This window comes from Astyanax mexicanus, chromosome 21 (genome assembly GCF_023375975.1).
Source record: "Astyanax mexicanus isolate ESR-SI-001 chromosome 21, AstMex3_surface, whole genome shotgun sequence".
Classification (NCBI taxonomy): Eukaryota; Metazoa; Chordata; class Actinopteri; order Characiformes; family Acestrorhamphidae; genus Astyanax; species Astyanax mexicanus.
In genome coordinates, this window is record NC_064428.1 from 17,566,591 (window position 1) to 17,584,846 (window position 18,256).

Here is an 18,256-nt window from a genome sequence, read left to right on the forward strand (position 1 = left end):
TTAGCCAGAGTCACTGTGTGTGTACATATGTATGTACATATGCCAAACTGACCCTTTGGTATGGCTGCTACATAAAACTGCCCTCTCCAGCTTTATGTGAATGTGTGTGTGTGTGTGTATGTGTGTTGCAGTTGTTGGCCACAGTGTTGTCTCAGTCAGCCAAAGCGAAAGAACATCTGCTGGAGACACGCTCTATGGATCACAACACAGGTACTCCACCTTATAAACACCACCTTGCCACAGTTACTGGATAAAAGCTCCCAATTATTAAAAATAAACTGGACTATAAGGCGCAATATCAATAAATGGCGTCTATTTTCATGTTTTACATAAGGTGCACCAGATTATAAGGCACATTAAGTGACACTACTAAGTACACTACTGAGTACACTACTAAGGATGTCTACATCAAAGTGAACAAGGGTGTCTCCATGTTTTCCTGAAGTTATCAGTGTATGGATGCCCACACAGGCAAAGGCACAATTTGCACAAATAAGCCCAGCGATTTGAATATATGCATTATTACACACATTATTTAGTTATTAGTAGTTGTTATTATTAAATAAAATAGTATGCTTATCATTCCCAGTCAATATTGGGTCTTTTAGGCAGAAAGTAAGGTAGGTGATAGAGCCATTCCACCGATTGGGTGCCATTTCTGTCCCCAATAAATTACGACAAATTTTCTAAGCCTTTCCAGGCTTGTGGAGGTCTACAATTTTGTCTCTGGTGTCTTTGGTTATAGCCATGTTAGTAGTTGGAGTCTTCCTGATTGTGTGGGGAGGACAGGTGTCTTTATGCAGCTAACGATCTTCCAGCAGGTGCTTTTAATTTAGAATAATGAGTGGAGTGCAGGTGGACTTTTTAGAGGCGGACTAACAGGTCTTTGAGGGCCTTGCTGATTGGCAGGTGTTCAAATACTTATTTGCAGAAGTAACACAAAAATAAACTATTAAAAAATCATGAATTGTGATTTTAGTTTATGTCTCTCACAGTGGACATGAACCTAAGAATAAAATGTCAGACCCCTCTATGATTTCTAAGTGAGAGAACTTCAAAGTCAAATACTTATTTTTCTCACTGTACATCTTAATTCTAAATCCTGAAAGATTGGTTTGTCTGACATCAAACCCACATACCACATTCCTGGGTTCTAGTCCCGATCTGGGTGACGTTTTCATTCATCCATTTATTCTTATTCTTATTTTTAACTACCAGTTACCATACTGGTAAAATGCTTATGTCATAAACACCCCAATAAGAGAAGTTGGTGGAAGGTTCCTGTGCTGATCCTGACTGTTATTTTCTTGTGCATGATTTCAGCTTCCTCACCGCTCACTCAGAGTGCACCTGGAGGCCCCCGTCCAGAGAAGAAGAAACCATTTGTGGATCCTTTACTACAGAGGAAGGATAGCACTTCAGTGGAGAGTAAAGTAAGTGTGTGTGAGTGTGATGGTGTTTGTGTGTCTAAACATTTAAATGGTTCTAGAATTGAATGTACAGTACATACTGATTTATATCTGTACTGCACTAAAAGAAGGATGTTGTACACTGTTTGTTGGACATGAATTAAAAACATTTTCACATTATGTAATTAAGACACAAAATGTCTTAATTACAAAAAAAAGTACAGTACGAGTCAAAAGATTGGACACAACTACTCTTTTTTTCCTACATTGTAAATGAATACTGAAATGATCCAGACTATGAAGAAACTCATAAGGAACTTGTAGTAACTTAAAACTGTTAAACAAACCAAAATGCTTGAAAATACTTTCAAAGTTCTTGAAATGTTTCAGATTGACTGACCTTCATTACTTAAAACATTTTTTTCTTCTTTACCTAGTTGAGTAGTTCTTGCTTCTCATAATATGGTTTTGAACATTATTTAAATAGAACTATTCACTGTATACCAACTCTACCTCTTCACAACTTTACAACTGATGCTCTCAAACACATTAACACACACTATTAACTCTTAAGAAGAGACAAATTTTTACTTAATAATTCTATATGTTTTTATTCATAGTTTGAATGACTTAAATATTAATCTACAATGCAGAACATTTTGAAATAATGAAAAAGACTGCATTTAATATGCGTGTAAAACTTGGACTGGTACTGTATAGTTATAAAAAAATGTTAAATCTTAACTCTTAATATAATTCTTGCTCAAAATCAGAAAAAAACTTTTAAATCCATGTTTTGACCATATATTAAACTCTTTATCTGAACCATTGAGCATTAAGGTTTTTTTATATGTCTAAAGACATATTGATATACTGACTGCATTTTGTTTTTTATAATTCCATTGTCCCATTGTTTTATTTTAGTTTTTCATCCAAAAAGATAGTATGTTTAAAAACTGTGGGAATATTTCTTTTTAACATATTTCTATCATGTTTTAATATTGTTATGACTACATTGAATACATTTTATACATTGAATAAATGTATCCAAATGTATCCAAAGTCATTTACAAATCGAAAAAAAAAAAAAAAAACTGATACAGCCAAAACCTGTCCATAAAGTGCTGACAGTCCCTATTACAATAGTGTAATATTTACAAGGTGTTTAATATGGACACCCTCTGCTGCCACCTAGTGGTCAGGATGTATGATGTTGCTTTTCATAGGCCACTGTGCTGATAAGAGCCATTCTTTTTTCTTTACTGTGTTCTGCAGAGTTCAGAGGCAGTGGCTGAATGGCTCACTAGTGCTCAGCTGCAGTTTTACACCACAAACTTCCTGACTGCCGGCTATGACCTACAGACCGTCAGTAGGATGACTCCAGAGGTAAATTAAACCTAAAAACTTACCTATGCTAGCACACAGTTATGGTCAGGAATATATGTATCATGGTCATGTATGCCATGGCAATATTTTTAATTGTTAAATATTTGTTGTTTTCTGAAATAAACACAGAAAAATACACATGCCCACTTAGCCTATTATATACTGTATATTTAAAACAATGTTTCTTGGCTGCCATCTAAGAAAAGACACCCCTGTTAAATAGAGGTATTTTAGTAAAAGTAGACATGACAAGACAATCATATATACAGTTAGGCACATAAATATTTGGATAATGATTCGGGTTCTGTATGCCTCTACACTGTATTTATAAAACAGTTGAGCCAAAATATCATATAAAGCATTTAGGAATTACAGTCATTTTTTCTAAAAAAAAATCCCAAAAAGCCTTCTCATTACAGAAGCTCAAAAGTAATTGGACAAATGACCTCAAAAGCTATTTTATAGGCTGCATGAGCTAATTTCTCATTAATCCATGATCAGTTAAGCAGGAAAAAAGGTCTGAAACTGATTCCAGGTATGGCATTTTCATTTGGAAGCTGTTGCTAAAGAGTGTTCACTACAAGATTCAAATCATTAATAGAAATGCCAGATTAGACTTCACCCAGTTCTGGAACAGATTTTTTGGACAGGTAAAAAAAGGACCAACCTGTACCAGAAGGAATGGGAAGAAGAACGTATGGAGAAGGCTTGAAATGGCTCATCTCAAAGCTCACCACATCCTCTGTGAAACATAATGCTGCTCTAGGTGTGCATGGCTTCCATTGGCACTGGGTCACTAGTGTTTATTGAAAATATAACAGAAGACAAAAGCAAAAGGATTGTTTCAGATGGTTCTAGGGTGTCTTTGATTGTCATCCAGGCAAGAACGAACATAGTCTACACTGGTAAGCTATTTAGTTAACCTGCTATTGACCGACATAGAGTGTGTTACATTTGATTTTGGCCATGCTGATCATATTGGTCAACCTCAAAACAAAAGCATACCCTATGCTGGTCAAGAGATAGTCAACACTGGTCAATCACTAAAAAAATGAAGACTTAATGCTGTGTTTTCTGGAACTGATAAGATGTTTGTGTTTATAGGATCTGACAGCGATTGGAGTAACGAAACCTGGGCACAGGAAGAAAATGTTGTCAGAAATTAGCAAACTGAACGTCCCTGACTGGATACCCAAAGAGAAACCCGTAAGAAAAACAACTTTTAAACTGTGTTTTGTGTGAACAAATGAGCATTTTCCTTTAATTAAGTCCTGGAAAGTCATGGTCACAAATTAAGAATTATTTTTAGCAAAACACTTTGAGCTAAATGTAGAGCATTTCATTTCTTAGTATTTGGTGGAACTGCTGGAACTCCATAAGCCTGGTCTATCTGAGAGTCTAAACGTGGAGTTATGTATCATAACTAAGTTTTGGGAGTGATCCACGCCCTTACTCCTCCCACTTCCTTCCCTATTTAAACCATCACTTCCTCTCTACCTGCTCATTGAACAAACCTCACACCCACCTCCTCCCCATCTTCCTGCTTCTTTAATTTTATTCTCTTCTTGTGTTTCTCTTCGTGTGAGGTGGGGCTTCGGCTTCACGCTTTACAGCGAAGCTGCCCCGAACTCCATCCCAAATACTCTGAGTTCGCTCCCCCTCTTTTCTTCTTCTCTGCCCAGTCAAGGGCGTGGGTCAATACTAGCAAAATGAGCTTTACCTATTTTAATTGCCAATTAATTATTGACATTACAGTTTAGTATTTTGGGGTCCATGCATTTGTACTTACTTGGTCCACAAGTAATACACATATTATTCTAGTTCTTGATCAGTAATTCTGTTCTTCTCTCTGTAGGCTAATCTGGCAGAGTGGTTGTCTTTGATTGGCCTGAGTCAGTACTACCAGACTCTAGTTCAGAATGGCTATGACAACATGGACTTCGTAAGTGACATCACCCTGGAGGATCTACAGGAGATCGGCATCACCAAACTGGGTAAAATGTTTTACCCCAAAGACTTGCTTTTAGCTAGAGTTCAGCATTAATGTGATGGTTAAGCAAATATGGTACAGTGTTTTCCTTATTTAGAAGATCCACTAAAAGCCTATACACTAATAAGCCAATATACCATTGGTCCTCCCAATCTTACATGAACAGCTTTCGCACCTTTAAAAGTGCTCTGTGGAATCAATTATATGACTTGTGCCAAAGTAGCCTTTATGTTGATTCAAACCAGATGTAATAGCCTTTGTTACATCCCATCATCTAATCATGGTCCTTAGACCACTGTAGGTAGGTTCTCACCACTGCTGAGGTGGACCCATACAAACCTTACCATTTTGGAGATGTTCAGACCAATGAAATTAGAATATCATTGAAAAGTTACTTTATTTTTTTGTAATTCAGTTCAAAATGCGAAACTCATGTATTATATAGATGTAATAAACACAGAGTGATCTATTTTAAGTGTTTATTTATTTTATTGTTGATGATTATGGGTTACAGCTTATGAAAACCCAAAAATCAGTGTCTCAGAAAATGATTATTTAAGACCAATTGGTACTTTTGGCAGTGTGGGCAATGTGCCAAGTCCTGCTGGAAAATGAAATCCACATTGGATTGGACCAAGACCAGCAGATGACATGTCTCTCCAAACCAAATCACTGATTGTAAAAACTTCACACTAGACCTCAAGCAGCTTGGACTGTGTGTTTCTCCACTCTTCCTTCAGACTCTGGTCCCTTGATTTCCAAATAAAATGCAAAATTTACTGATGATCAGTGATATGGAGTGGTATGGAGAGCCATGTCATCTGCTGGTGTTGATCCACTTGTGTTATATCAAGTCCAAAGTTAGTGCAGTTTTTTTTTTTTTTACCAGAAAATCTTACAGCACTTAATGCTTCCCTGTGCTGACAACTTTTATGGGGATGCAAATTTCATTTTCCAGCAGGACTTGGCACATTGCCCAGACTGCTAAACGCTTAAAATAGATCACTGTATGTGTAATACAGACAATTGTTTTATTAATAATGCTTTTACACAATGCTACTTACCCAACCTACAAGCTTTTATGGCTTGTTAACTTGTAAACTTTATTTTTTATGAGGGAAAACCATGTTTGGCTAAACTATAGTAAACTATAAAAACATGCCCTCTAGCAAGAAAACTGCCCCTCATTCGTCTCTGTTTACATCCTCTACCCTACAGGACATCAGAAGAAATTAATGTTGGCTGTTAATAGACTGAGTGAGCCTCTAAGGGAGGATGAAGCTCCCAACAAGGAGATCCAATCAGAAGAAAGCACAGATTCAAAACAACCAGCCACTGTAGAGGTGATCAGCAGCACTCCAGAGCCCAAATCGGTGCCGGCACCAAGGATGCGCAAGGGATCGGAGGGCCGTGGCTCTCCCAGGCACACGGCACAAGGGAGGGGCTTACAGAGGGCAAACATCCCTCCTCCTCTTAAGAGGCCTGGATCTTACGAAAGCCCCACCCACACCCCACCACACACACCAACTAAAGGTAAAACCACCTCCCCTCACACGAGCTCCCCCACCCACGCTCCAGGCTCGCCTCTGAGAATGCAAAGCAGGCCAAGGGGGCCCAGCGACTGCCCCCGTTCGCACGCTCACTCTCGCGCCGTGCCGTTACTCTGTCTTCCACCTGAAGGCGGCACTGTGGATGAGGAGGACCACACTCCACCCTTGCCCAGAAGGGTCCCTCGCAGCGCAACGCCGGCCGTGCCTGAAGTTTTGGAATGTTCTAAAGAGGATCTACCCTTGCCTGATTCTTCTGTGAAGTACGCCACGCTAGGCGTAGTCAACCGAAACAGTTCCTCCAAAAGCCCCAGTGACAACCTTGATGTTGGTGTAGTGAACCGGAGCCAGTCGTTTGCAACCACTCGCCCTCGTAGGAGAACGCGCCCTCCCACTCCACCCAAGCGCTCTTGCTCCTCCATCTCCACTGGAAACCTGGCAGATGAGGCAGCCCTTTCCAATGAAAGTGGGGGCGGTCAAGGCGAGCACAGCGACTCCTTCCTCAGTGTGACGTACAGGGAACGGCGCCGAAGTGACTGTGGAATTGCCTCTGAATCCACTTCCTCTGGAGGCAGTGTCAGAGACATTGCTGCCATGCTCGAAATGTCCAAATTAGGAGGTGGAGGCAAAGGAACTGGCAACAATTACTTGCAGGTAATAGACCTTTAATATTTAATATTATCAGGGACAGAAACATATCCAAATGTCCAAAGGAATACTAAGTTTATCATGAGCAAAAGTAATGATTGGTGAGATATTTCTAGAAGTGTAGATTTCTATTGTTTCTATCGTGTAGATACACTGTTCAGAGAAATGAAAGGAACACTTTGAAAAAACATCAGATCTCAGCGGGAATTAGGAATGAAAGGATGGCACATTGTTTGATGGATTGAAAATGATCACACTACAGACGCAATTCAAAGACACCCAAAAAAATCTAAATGAAAACATTGATGCAGCAGGCTAGTCCAAAAAAGACCAAAATGTCATTGCAGCACCTCAAAATGATAGTCCAAGTTTGTATGGCTTCCACATGCTTATATGCATGCTCCTAATGAGACAATCCTGGGGGATTTTCTCGCAGATCTTGACCGGGGCATCCTTGAGCTCCTGGGCAGTCTGAAGCGTCAATGGTTCCTTCATCTTTCAAAAACTGCCTACTGTACAGACTCTTAGCAGATAGGGCCAGACATTGGAGGAACCCAGGACCCACTGCACCAGCAGAGGGTCTGGGTCTGTCAATGGGTCCAAGGATTTCATTTCAATACCTAATAGCAGTCAGGGTGCTGTTGTCTAGCTTGTAGAAGTCTGTGCAGCCTTCCAGGGATATGCCTCCCCAGACCATTACTGCCCACCCTGGTACTTAACTGACCAGATCAATATCCCAAAAGTTGAAGCTCAATGGATACTTTTATTAATAACTGTTCAATAAATATTTTGACCAGTGTATTATATAACTGTTCTGTCAAAACTGAATGTAATCAAACATTGACTGCATGTTTATCTGCCCACTTCCACAGGCAAGTCCAGATCTCCTGCGGCGTAACCGTGATGCCCTCAGCTCAGACGATGATATGCAGAGTCGGCGCCGTACCATCAGTGGGCCTGTCACTGGCTACACCGACAGTCATCCCAACAACACTCGAGAAGGCACTACTTCGAATACTTACACCACACAGGCTGCTCTGGAGGCGACACGAATTATGGAGGAGGCTGCACCTCAACAACAGGTGCCCTTGAGGCAGGCCCCCGAGCCCCGTCCTCGTTCCATGCTCAGTCACCTGGAAGGAGGTGTTCCCTCCCTCCCACAGGAAGAGTGGTCACGAATGGATGCTACCGCAACCTTGAGAAGGCCTCGGCCACCCCACGACTCAGATAGCGAGAGGTTCCAACTTACAGAGACCAGCACCATCCGGCGCAGACCGAAGGCACTAGCAACTCCACAGAAGGACATAGAGAATGGTCCAGAAAGCTCCCGGAGGAGGCCTGTGTCGGAAGCTTGTGCTGGGGATGTTAGTGGCAGCGACAGGGAACTGAGACCAGATGATTTCAGAAGAGTGTTGAGGCCTCCAGTTTCCCCCAAACCTTCACTCGCCCTCAGGAAGATGGATCCTCCAACCCCTACCAGAAGGGTCCCCCTGCCTGGGCCTGAAGGTCAACATAGCCCAGGTAACACTCAGCAGAAAGTCATCAAAGGACGATGCAGGGAAAAATTTCTATACATTGATAACATTTTAGAATTTGGTTTATACGATATGCATTTCATTTTCTTAAGTAGGAATGAGGCATACTAAAGTATGTTCCTTTTTTCTGGCTGTTGGGTATCCTGGTATTACAATGGTTGGCAGTACACTCTAGTACCAGTGTACTGCTCTAGTGTGTAGGGTAAGGGTATGTTAAGCACCTGTATTGTAATTACCATGTATTGTCTACCATGTCTCCTGTTTGTTTCTGCAGTGGATGGCAAAAAAGTCCCACCACCAGTGTCTCCAAAACCAAGCCCACCTCCAACACTCCCCAAACCTATGAAGATAAAGCCAGTGCAGACCCCAGGATCTTCTGCAGCACCTCATCCCCAAATAGTCACCACACCCAGTGGCCTAAACACACACATGCCCTCCCCTACTGCTGTTCACCCTGAGCAAGTCGAGTATCCTACTCTTAGCCCAGTGATACCAAAGCCGCCAGAGGCTCACACCCTCTCGCCGCGAGCTGCCACTTCTCCTGCTCAGAGCCCACAGACACCTCAAACTCCTCAAACCCCACAAACCCCTTCTACTCCAGGGTCCGGTTCAGCGCCAGTCAAGCCCCCAAGGTCCTCCATGGCAGGCCTTTCAGTGGATATCCCTGGCCCTCTGGAAGTGGAACTGGCTGGAGTGGAGGCTGTCCAGCACCGACTGCGGGATGTGGAGAGACAGCGAGACGAGGACGATCGAAGGAGAGAAAAAATAGAAGACAGAATGGATGGTGGTTGTCAAAGCCAGACAAAGAGAGCTTCTGTAGAGGGACAGGGCGAACATGGTGATGTTGACCTCATTAGGAGTGCCGAAGGGTCAGGGCAGGTTGTGATGAGGAGGAGGAAAGTGGGCATGGCGAGGCAGCCACAGGTCGAGGGTGAACTTGAAGGTGTAAGGCAAGACATAAAAGCAGAGGCGCTTCAGCAGATGGCATTGGAAGCTGAAGCAAGAGGCATGTTTGGGGACCAGGCAGCAGGGGACATGACCCATCTCCGGCTGGAGGAAACCAGTGCCTCACTAGCTGCTGCTCTGGAAGTGGTAGAGGAGAAGATCAAGAAGGAAGACAAGTATGTAATTTCCATTTTTTTTATGTACATGTTTTAATTGTTTCTTGGGTAACAAGGGCAAAGGCTGGAATAGATCTTCTCAAGTCTGGTCTGAGACACTTTCATTTGTGGTTCTAGAACAGATTCACAACCAACAGTAAGAAAACTGTCAGTTTGCCTGCTCCCATAGGGTGATCTTTGTGGCTTTTATTTAGTTGGACAAGCTTTGAAGTTTAGCTTTGTGTCTTTCAAGGATTCGTTGCAGTATTTTTAATCAGACTCTTATCAAAGATACTTAAAACTCAATCCCGTTTCTTATTTGTACCTTTCCTCCACGTAAGAAATGGGACAACCATTCAATGACCCAATGCATCATTGGGAGCTTCATTACCAGGCTAATAGTGGTGCCGTTTAGATATTTCTTCCACTCTGTTTTGATAGTATAGAGGAGGTAAAGTTTTTAAAATATAGAGCATTGATTTTCTTCAAAAGGGTCAAAAGATTCCTTGGTCACAGAGAGATTTTTCTCTTTCTATCTTAAATAGTAAATCGGCATTAGGTGCCAGAATAAAACTGCTGCTATGGGAAATGGAAAATTTAGCTAGCTAGCTAATTTGAGAGTCATGCACAACAAGAACTCCTAAGTGTTAACGTGCAAAACGACCAGGTAAGGCTTAGCATTTAATAAATAAAATAAAATAAAATAGCTATTTGTCCACTGCCGCGCACCATAATTACAGATTGGGCAAGCATTTCCACACAGATCCAAGTACACAACAGTGTGGAAATGAAGGAGCTACTGAATGCAATGTCATGGGACCGAGAAAGCCTAAAAACTCACTGGTCCTCCTATTTTTTCAATTACAGTCCGGATGCAAGAGGGCTAATAACTCTTATGCTTATGTATTATTTTAATCCTTTTTCTTTGTGTTTTTATTTTTTGTCTCCAGTTCTGTGGTGGAGAATAAAGCTACAGTCAACATTCTGGATGACATCGGAAGCATGTTTGATGACCTAGCTGACCAGCTGGATGCCATGTTGGATTAAATATAGGCAAAAACAAAGAAGCACAAGGTGCATCACAGACAGATTGACCAAGCCAAGACTTCCTTTGGTCTGTAGATGAGCACCAAACCTGCTTAAGCTAAAGCACATCCCGGTGAATAAGCAAACCTGAGTTGAACAAGGATTCATCCCGGTACCTTCAAGAAAAATTGGTGTGGAGCTGCTGGAGTGCTGAGTCCTTGAATCATAAGAGTCGAAAACTCTAAAGAGCTGGAGTGACGATGGGGAGTGTTCCTCCTGCCCTTCTCGCCCTTGTTTGTCCGAGGTTTGGAGCCATGGTCTTAGCTCAAGCTAGGGGCTACTGAGTTCTATCATGCTGCTTCCAGAGATAAGCACAATTTAACGCTACTTCGAGCTATTTAAATTCCATTTAGGGTTCAAGAAACACAAGCAACGTATCAGAGTGTGCGCGTTCGTATGTATGTATGTATGTACGTATGTATTGTTTGTACGTGTGGCCTTGATGTTTCCTTTAACGATGTTATGGTCTGACGGCTCTATCGGCCGACTGTGTATTTGTTTTTAAGAGATTAATGGAATCCTAAACATTTATTGTGCTTTTGGGTGGAACTGGCTACAAGTACGGCTGTGACGGCTGTAACTGATTTCAAAGGGGAACTCTAAAACTAACACAGAATTTTCAACTCTACCCTATCTCTTGTGTCCTGTTCAACTTGGGATGCCCCTAAGGTTGACAGCTCTGTGGTGGTGTTAACTACAACTTTACAGTAAGTTTAAAGTAAACTATAAAAAGCAAAAACCCAAGGACTGGTTTAGAAATGACCTCAAAATGTTTCTACCAGGTTTTCCTGTTCAGTATTGCGTTATTCCGAGTTCCCCTTTGTTCACAATTTAAAGCAAAAGAAGCTCTGGACATTTGAGATATATTGTGCTATCTACATTGTCGTTGTTGTTCATGTGTGTGAATGTGTGACCGTGTTTTAATTGTGTAGTTTTTCGCATTGACAAATCCCACTTTTCAAGCGGATAGAGTGGTGTAATACATAGATATAGGATGAATGCGAATAAAATGCAGAATGACAGTGTAAATACGACATATAGATTCCAGCTATCATTCATAGAGTAGAATTTGGAATGCGTTAACCTGGAATGCAACAGGTGCCCTCCCAATCCCGATCAATGTGATCAGAGAATAAACATTGGTGTATTTGTGTGAGAGAGTGACAGAGTTTACCTTGTCACTTACTCACTAAGTAAGTGGGTGAGTGAATGAATGAGTGTGTGTTTGAGTGTGTGTGTGTGTGTGGTTGTTTGTGTGTTTTGCATATGCGTTGGCCCCTAAGAGAGAGTGCTTGCATTCCTGTTCTGTAACTGCACAGAGAATAAATCAGTTTTTATTGACGGGTGACCAAAAGGCACAGTCGACGTAAGTGACTAAAAATAAAGGCGTAATTTAATGTGAAGTCGTTGCGAGATGCTTAAGATTACAGAGCAATATTTTCTATCAACTCTCTGTGTTGGTAATTTAGTTTTATAAATAACGCGACCAAGCCAGTCGTCTTGGGTATAGCAGATCCAGCCAAACGTAATGTCATCTCCAACAGTCATGACAATCCTCTACCATGTGCTTGATTATCTGCACTCGTAACCCTGCACAAAGTCAACGAGATGGACATTTAGAGTACCGAATCCTTTTATCATGTAAAATATGTGTAATATTCCAGTTGTTATTTTGTGTAAACGCTCAACTGGCTACTGTGTTTGACCCTGGTGATCCTCCTCGCAGACCTCTTCCATGTAAAGAACATTGAGAGTATGTGGAATTATGATAAATAAACTTTATGAATTATGAATACAAACCCAGCTGATGTGTTCTGTTTTATTTCTTTCCTTTTTTGACCAACAAGGCATTCTAACAGAGTTCTAAGAATCCAAAAGAGATATTTACTCTCTTAATGTCAATTTTTTAAAAAGATACTGGAACATATATATTAAAAGTCTTTGGAGGAGGCTCCACTGTCAGCCCAAGTCTGGCTGCCTCTGGCCCAAATTTCCCAACTAAGCTTCTTTAATATATTTGCACTATACTAAAAGGAATCATATATGCAGCTAAAACACATCGTAAATTTATCAACATTAACATTACTTACATTACTTTTACTTTTATATATTAAATACACATATTTTTTTAATTTATTTAAAAAAAAAAAAAAAAATTCTTCCAATTTAGCTAGGCCAATTGTCTGACCTATCCAGCAGCTGCTCAGCTGTATATTCACCATCACTAGTAGTTCCACAATACAAGAAGGGTGAAGACCAGCACAGGCCTCCGATACATGTGAAGTCAGATTCCGCCTCTTTTTGAACTGCTGCTGATGTAACATTGCCGTGTAGCATCACAGTGCTAATGCTCGGAGGAAAGCGCAGCGACTCGGTTCTGATCAGCTCACAGACGGCTTGTGCTGAGCGACATCATCCTTTGAAGTGATGAGTGGAAAGAGCACCATCTACCCACCCAGAGAAAGAGCAAGGCCAATTGTGCTTTCTCGGGGCTCTAGCAGCTTATGGAAAGCTGCATGATTCTGCCGAGGACCAGGATTCGAACCAGCGATCATAGTGGCATTGCTTTAGACCTTCCGCCCCTTTACTTTTATATTTTAAGTCGTTTTAAAAATAGTACTTTTACACTTTTACTTGAGTAAAAAGCTTGACTTGATACTTTAACTTCTACAGAAGTATTTTAAACTCTATTTAAAATACCTATGCAGTAATGAATATAAAGGCTTTTCACACCTTTATTCAGATGTAAATACCTGATAATTAAATCTGAAATGTTGATCTTTTGTCTCATATTCATGTTTTATGTCAAACTCAAAAGTTTTTAGAATTGTTCCAGTACTTTTGGAGTGGAGTGTAGGTAATCTTGACAAAGTCCATTGATTGGTGCAATAAAGAAATTGGTGTTCGTTCCAAGGTCATGTTGGTCGTTCCTGCCATGAGTTACAATGCCTGCCAGAGCATTTAGAAGCTGGGTCACAGTTCAAATCATGGGTCAGATTGTTTTGTATAGTGTTTTTAATATCTTATCTTATAATCCAGTCTGACTGACTTTCTAGATCACTGCAGTCAAGTAGGACATGGACGTTCATAGTGTTGATGACTGCTATGCTCAAACATATAGTGTAGTATAGTGTAGCACAAGCATCCCATGTGGAGCGTGTGGAGCCTCAGTAAAAGAATAATGATACTTTGCAAAGCTTTTAGAACACAACAATGTTAGGTGTTAATCCAACATACTCCCACACACTTTTTACCAATAGGTGGGTTTTTATCAGCTGCAGCTCACTCTCCAGAGAGATCCGTGATTGCATCGCAAAACACACTTCAATACTTTACTTAGTTTATTTTTGAACACACTTTTAAAAAGGCGTTTTCACATCGCCAGCAGTATGCTGCTTTGCTTTCAGCTCTGCTCGCCACTCTGTTGGATGTTGGCTAGTTGTGGTTGTGTTGTGCTGCTGCTAATGCTTTTTTTTTTTAGTTTTCCAAAACATGGTACCGCTTGCCCTAAGGTAGTGCTGAGCAGTATACCGGTTCATACAGTATAGACCACTGAAGTCGTGCGTCATTCTGTAGTCCTCGTATCGCTTCCGTGTCTAAGCGTTTTTCCCTATTAGAGAAAAATTAATAGGGTTTTCAAAAACCTGCCTCTATCACATTCTGTGGTAAATAAATCTGTTCAGACCTCTGTACGTTTTATTCTGTGTACATCTTCCTCCTAAACATCACTGAATCCTCTGAAATCTGAGATCGTTTAAGAGTCGTAATGAGAAAAATGCTAGCTTTCAGCTAATGCTACAGCCCAGCTGCAAAGATCGGCAGAGGACTCTTTTTGGCACAACACTAACGAACTCTGGCTGTATGTTTACAGCACATTACACACAGCTGATCCAACATATTTAGATGTTTGGTGTTTCTGGCTCAATGTTTTAGTACATTAAGCCACATTAAGATTTGTCCTTAATAGGTTTCTGTGGGGAAAAAAAAATGTTTTAGACTCAGTCAACTATGGTTCTTTATTTAGCTGGGTTAGCTTTGTGGTTCTTCAGTTAGCTGGGTTAGCTTTGTGGTTCTTCAGTTAGCTGGGTTAGCTTTGTGGTTCTTCAGTTAGCTGGGTTAGCTCTGTGGTTCTTCAGTTAGCTGAGTTAGCTCTGTGGCTCTTTAGTTAGCTAGGTTAGCTCTGTGGTTCTTCAGTTAGCTGAGTTAGCGCTGTGGTTCTTCAGTTAGCTGGGTTAGCTCTGTGGTTCTTCAGTTAGCTGGGTTAGCTCTGTGCTTCTTCAGTTAGCTAGGTTAGCTCTGTGGTTCTTCAGTTAGCTAGGTTAGCTCTGTGGTTCTTCATTTAGCTGGGTTAGCTCTGTGGTTCTTCAGTTAGCTGAGTTAGAGCTCTGTGGTTCTTCAGTTAGCTGAGTTAGCTCTGTGGTTCTTCAGTTAGCTGAGTTAGCTCTGTGGTTCTTCAGTTAGCTGAGTTAGAGCTCTGTGGTTCTTCAGTTAGCTGGGTTAGCTATGTGGTTCTTCAGTTAGCTGGGTTAGTTCTGTGGTTCTTCAGTTAGCTGAGTTAGCTCTGTGGTTCTTCAGTTAGCTGAGTTAGCTCTGTGGTTCTTCTGTTAGCTGAGTTAGAGCTCTGTGGATCTTAAGTTACCTGGGTTAGCTTTGTGGTTCTTCAGTTAGCTGGGTTAGCTCTGTGGTTCTTCAGTTAGCTGGGTTAGCTTTGTGGTTCTTCAGTTAGCTGGGTTAGCTCTGTGGTTCTTCAGTTAGCTAGGTTAGCTCTGTGGTTCTTCAGTTAGCTAGGTTAGCTCTGTGGTTCTTCAGTTAGCTGAGTTAGCTCTGTGGTTCTTCAGTTAGCTGGGTTAGCTCTGTGGTTCTTCAATTAGCTGGGTTAGCTCTGTGGTTCTTCAATTAGCTAAGTTAGAGCTCTGTGGTTCTTCAGTAAGCTGGGTTAGCTCTGTGGTTCTTCAGTTAGCTGAGTTAGAGCTCTGTGGTTCTTCAGTTAGCTAGGTTAGCTCTGTGGTTCTTCAGTTAGCTGGGTTAGCTCTGTGGTTCTTCAGTTAGCTAGGTTAGCTCTGTGGTTCTTCAGTTAGCTAGGTTAGCTCTGTGGTTCTTCAGTTAGCTAGGTTAGCTCTGTGGTTCTTCAGTTAGCTGAGTTAGCTCTGTGGTTCTTCAGTTAGCTGGGTTAGCTCTGTGGTTCTTCAATTAGCTGGGTTAGCTCTATGGTTCTAAATTAGCTAGGTTAGCTCTGTGGTTTTCAGTTAGCTGGGTTAGCTCTGTGGTTCTTCAGTTAGCTGGGTTAGCTCTGTGGTTCTTCAGTTAGCTGAGTTAGCTCTGTGGTTCTTCAGTTAGCTGGGTTAGCTCTGTGGTTCTTCAATTAGCTGGGTTAGCTCTATGGTTCTAAATTAGCTAGGTTAGCTCTGTGGTTTTCAGTTAGCTGGGTTAGCTCTGTGGTTCTTCAGTTAGCTGGGTTAGCTCTGTGGTTTTGGAGTAACTCTGTCCTGCTAGTTTTCCTGCTGTATCACTCGGCTTGCCTCAGCAAGGGCAGATAGTTAGTTGATTAGTTAGTTGTTAGTTGTTTATTTGGGTCAAGTGTGGTGTCATAAACTAATACCATAACTAAATAATAAACCCTGAGCGGAAGCGCTGCTCCTGAACCATAAAAACTCACTTTCTCTTATTATCTGCCTTTTAAAGCTCTAACACAGTCTACACTGCTTAACATCACCCTACTGTTAGTTTTCCCCTTGTTGAAATACTTTAACGATCCTCTGTGAAGAAGAATAATAATCCAAAAAGATATCCAGCCGTTGTTGCGCTGAAAAGAGTCCCCTGCAGCTGCGCTGTAGCATTAGCTTAAAGCTAGTGTGGCAGGACTAATTATTTCTAATAATAATAATAATAATAATAATAATAATAATTTGGGGGTACCTTTTTTGTTAATGTTTGGTAGTATTAATTTAAATATTTTAGAATTATGATTACCGGGTGGTTGATTTGAGTTAGTTATTTGGGGCTCCTATAAAAGGGCTTCTTTTTGCATGCTGCAGCGTCTGCCTTGGGTTCCCCCCTCCCCCTTCCGCTTCACCGCGTGGCTCAGAGGTATGTTTGGCTTTGTGTGTGAGGGAGAAACGCACGTGTAAGTCGGCGTTTAGTTAATTTATTTGTTTTATTTAGAGCGTTTTGTTGCTGTCTCATCCTCTGAAACTGCACTCGAGTCTGGCTTATCCCAGTTCTCAGGTAAATGCTCCGTATATGCAGCGTAATTTGGTAGTATAGCGCTGTACCCGTGAGTTACTGTTTGTTTTGGTTTCAGTTTAACTCCTCAGTGGGAATTGTTGGCGTCTGACCAATTGTAACGCTGCCTGACGGCATTTTCATCAGCTCTGTAAGTATACGAACCGCTTATCTAGTCAGGGGGTAGTAAAATGGGTTTAAACTTTATATTTATGCCTTCTGTGTTTTTAATTTAGCGGGTCCAGCCGATCTGGTGTGATTACTGGCTGTTGCATGAAGATAGCATCCTGTAACGGTGAAATAAGCTGCCGTTTTGCCTCCAGAGAAGTTTAATGAAGCTCTAAGACACTTTTATTCTCTTAAGTGTGTTGATAACTGTGGTGGGAACCTATATCATTCTGTGCTAAATTATCGGACTGCAGCTTGTGCTCATGCACACTGTTTTATAGCTTTAAAGCTCTACTCTTACTTACTTACTATTTGTTTATAAAACTCCGTCTACTATCAGTGCAACTATATTACACCTGTGGTGTATGCATTGTTATTTTTGTGCACTGATGCTTCATCTGTAAATTGTTTGCTGTGTGCAATAGTTAATCCAATCTAAACTGTATTTTGAGCCATTGTATTGTGGTCCTTTTTATATTTCTGATTTTATTTGGTAGTTGTGGAGTAGGTGCATGAGGGATCCAGGAGGGGAGATTTAAGTATTATTTTCACTTTGCTTTACTGGTTGGGATTTGATTTATTTTCTGGCACGGGTGACTTTTGTTGTGATTTTGATATTTTTTTAGTTAAATTTTGGCCCCCACCTGGTGAGCTTCAGCCCTACAACAATTAAAATTAGCTTCTTTGTAATTTCTTAACTCAAATGACCTGTTGTTGATTTTAATGTGTTTTTGAGCATTGAGTGGTTCTGGTGATATTAATCTTAAAATTTTCTCTGTTTTGCAGCCGTGTGTATCTGTCTATCTATCTGTCTGTCTGTCTGTCTATCTGTCTGTCTGTCTATCTGTCTGTCTGTCTGTCTGTCTGTCTGTCTGTCTGTCTGTCTGTCTGTCTGTCTGTCTGTCTGTCTGTCTGTCTGTCTGTCTGTCTGTCTGTCTGTCTGTCTATCTGTCTGTCTATCTATCTGTCTATCTCTGTCTATCTATCTATCTATTGTTTTATTTTATTTTTTATAAGCCTATTTTTTAATAAAATCTTTTTGGTTAATTGAAATCCTTGTCTTTGTACTTTCTGGTACCCACGAACCTGAAGTGTTAAATTTCTTTGGGTGCAATTCCCAAAGTGGCGTAGTTGGCTGCACTGGTGTAAGGGTAACTAAGGTATT

At 41.1% G+C, this 18,256-nt stretch overlaps 1 protein-coding gene and 1 long non-coding RNA gene across 3 annotated transcripts in view; both read left to right on the plus strand.

Annotated features, from left to right (window-relative positions):
* The window catches only part of si:dkeyp-9d4.3 (caskin-1), an 89,045-nt gene extending 76,541 nt beyond the window's left edge, over positions 1-12,504 (plus strand). For both annotated transcript variants that reach the window (XM_049469850.1, XM_049469851.1), the window contains 9 exons: positions 132-210; positions 1,324-1,433; positions 2,685-2,795; positions 3,900-4,001; positions 4,651-4,789; positions 6,004-6,986; positions 7,853-8,501; positions 8,790-9,636; positions 10,566-12,504. In XM_049469850.1, coding sequence (XP_049325807.1) covers positions 132-210; positions 1,324-1,433; positions 2,685-2,795; positions 3,900-4,001; positions 4,651-4,789; positions 6,004-6,986; positions 7,853-8,501; positions 8,790-9,636; positions 10,566-10,662 — 3,117 coding nt within the window. In that variant the 3' untranslated portion in view covers positions 10,663-12,504. The remainder of the gene's footprint in view (positions 1-131; positions 211-1,323; positions 1,434-2,684; positions 2,796-3,899; positions 4,002-4,650; positions 4,790-6,003; positions 6,987-7,852; positions 8,502-8,789; positions 9,637-10,565) is intronic.
* A 4,156-nt stretch (positions 12,505-16,660) lies between these two features.
* On the plus strand, positions 16,661-17,876 carry LOC125785774 (uncharacterized). The gene is made up of 2 exons (XR_007428128.1): positions 16,661-17,074; positions 17,160-17,876. It is a non-coding gene; the product is annotated as an uncharacterized LOC125785774 (long non-coding RNA).
* The last annotated feature ends 380 nt before the right edge of the window (positions 17,877-18,256 follow it).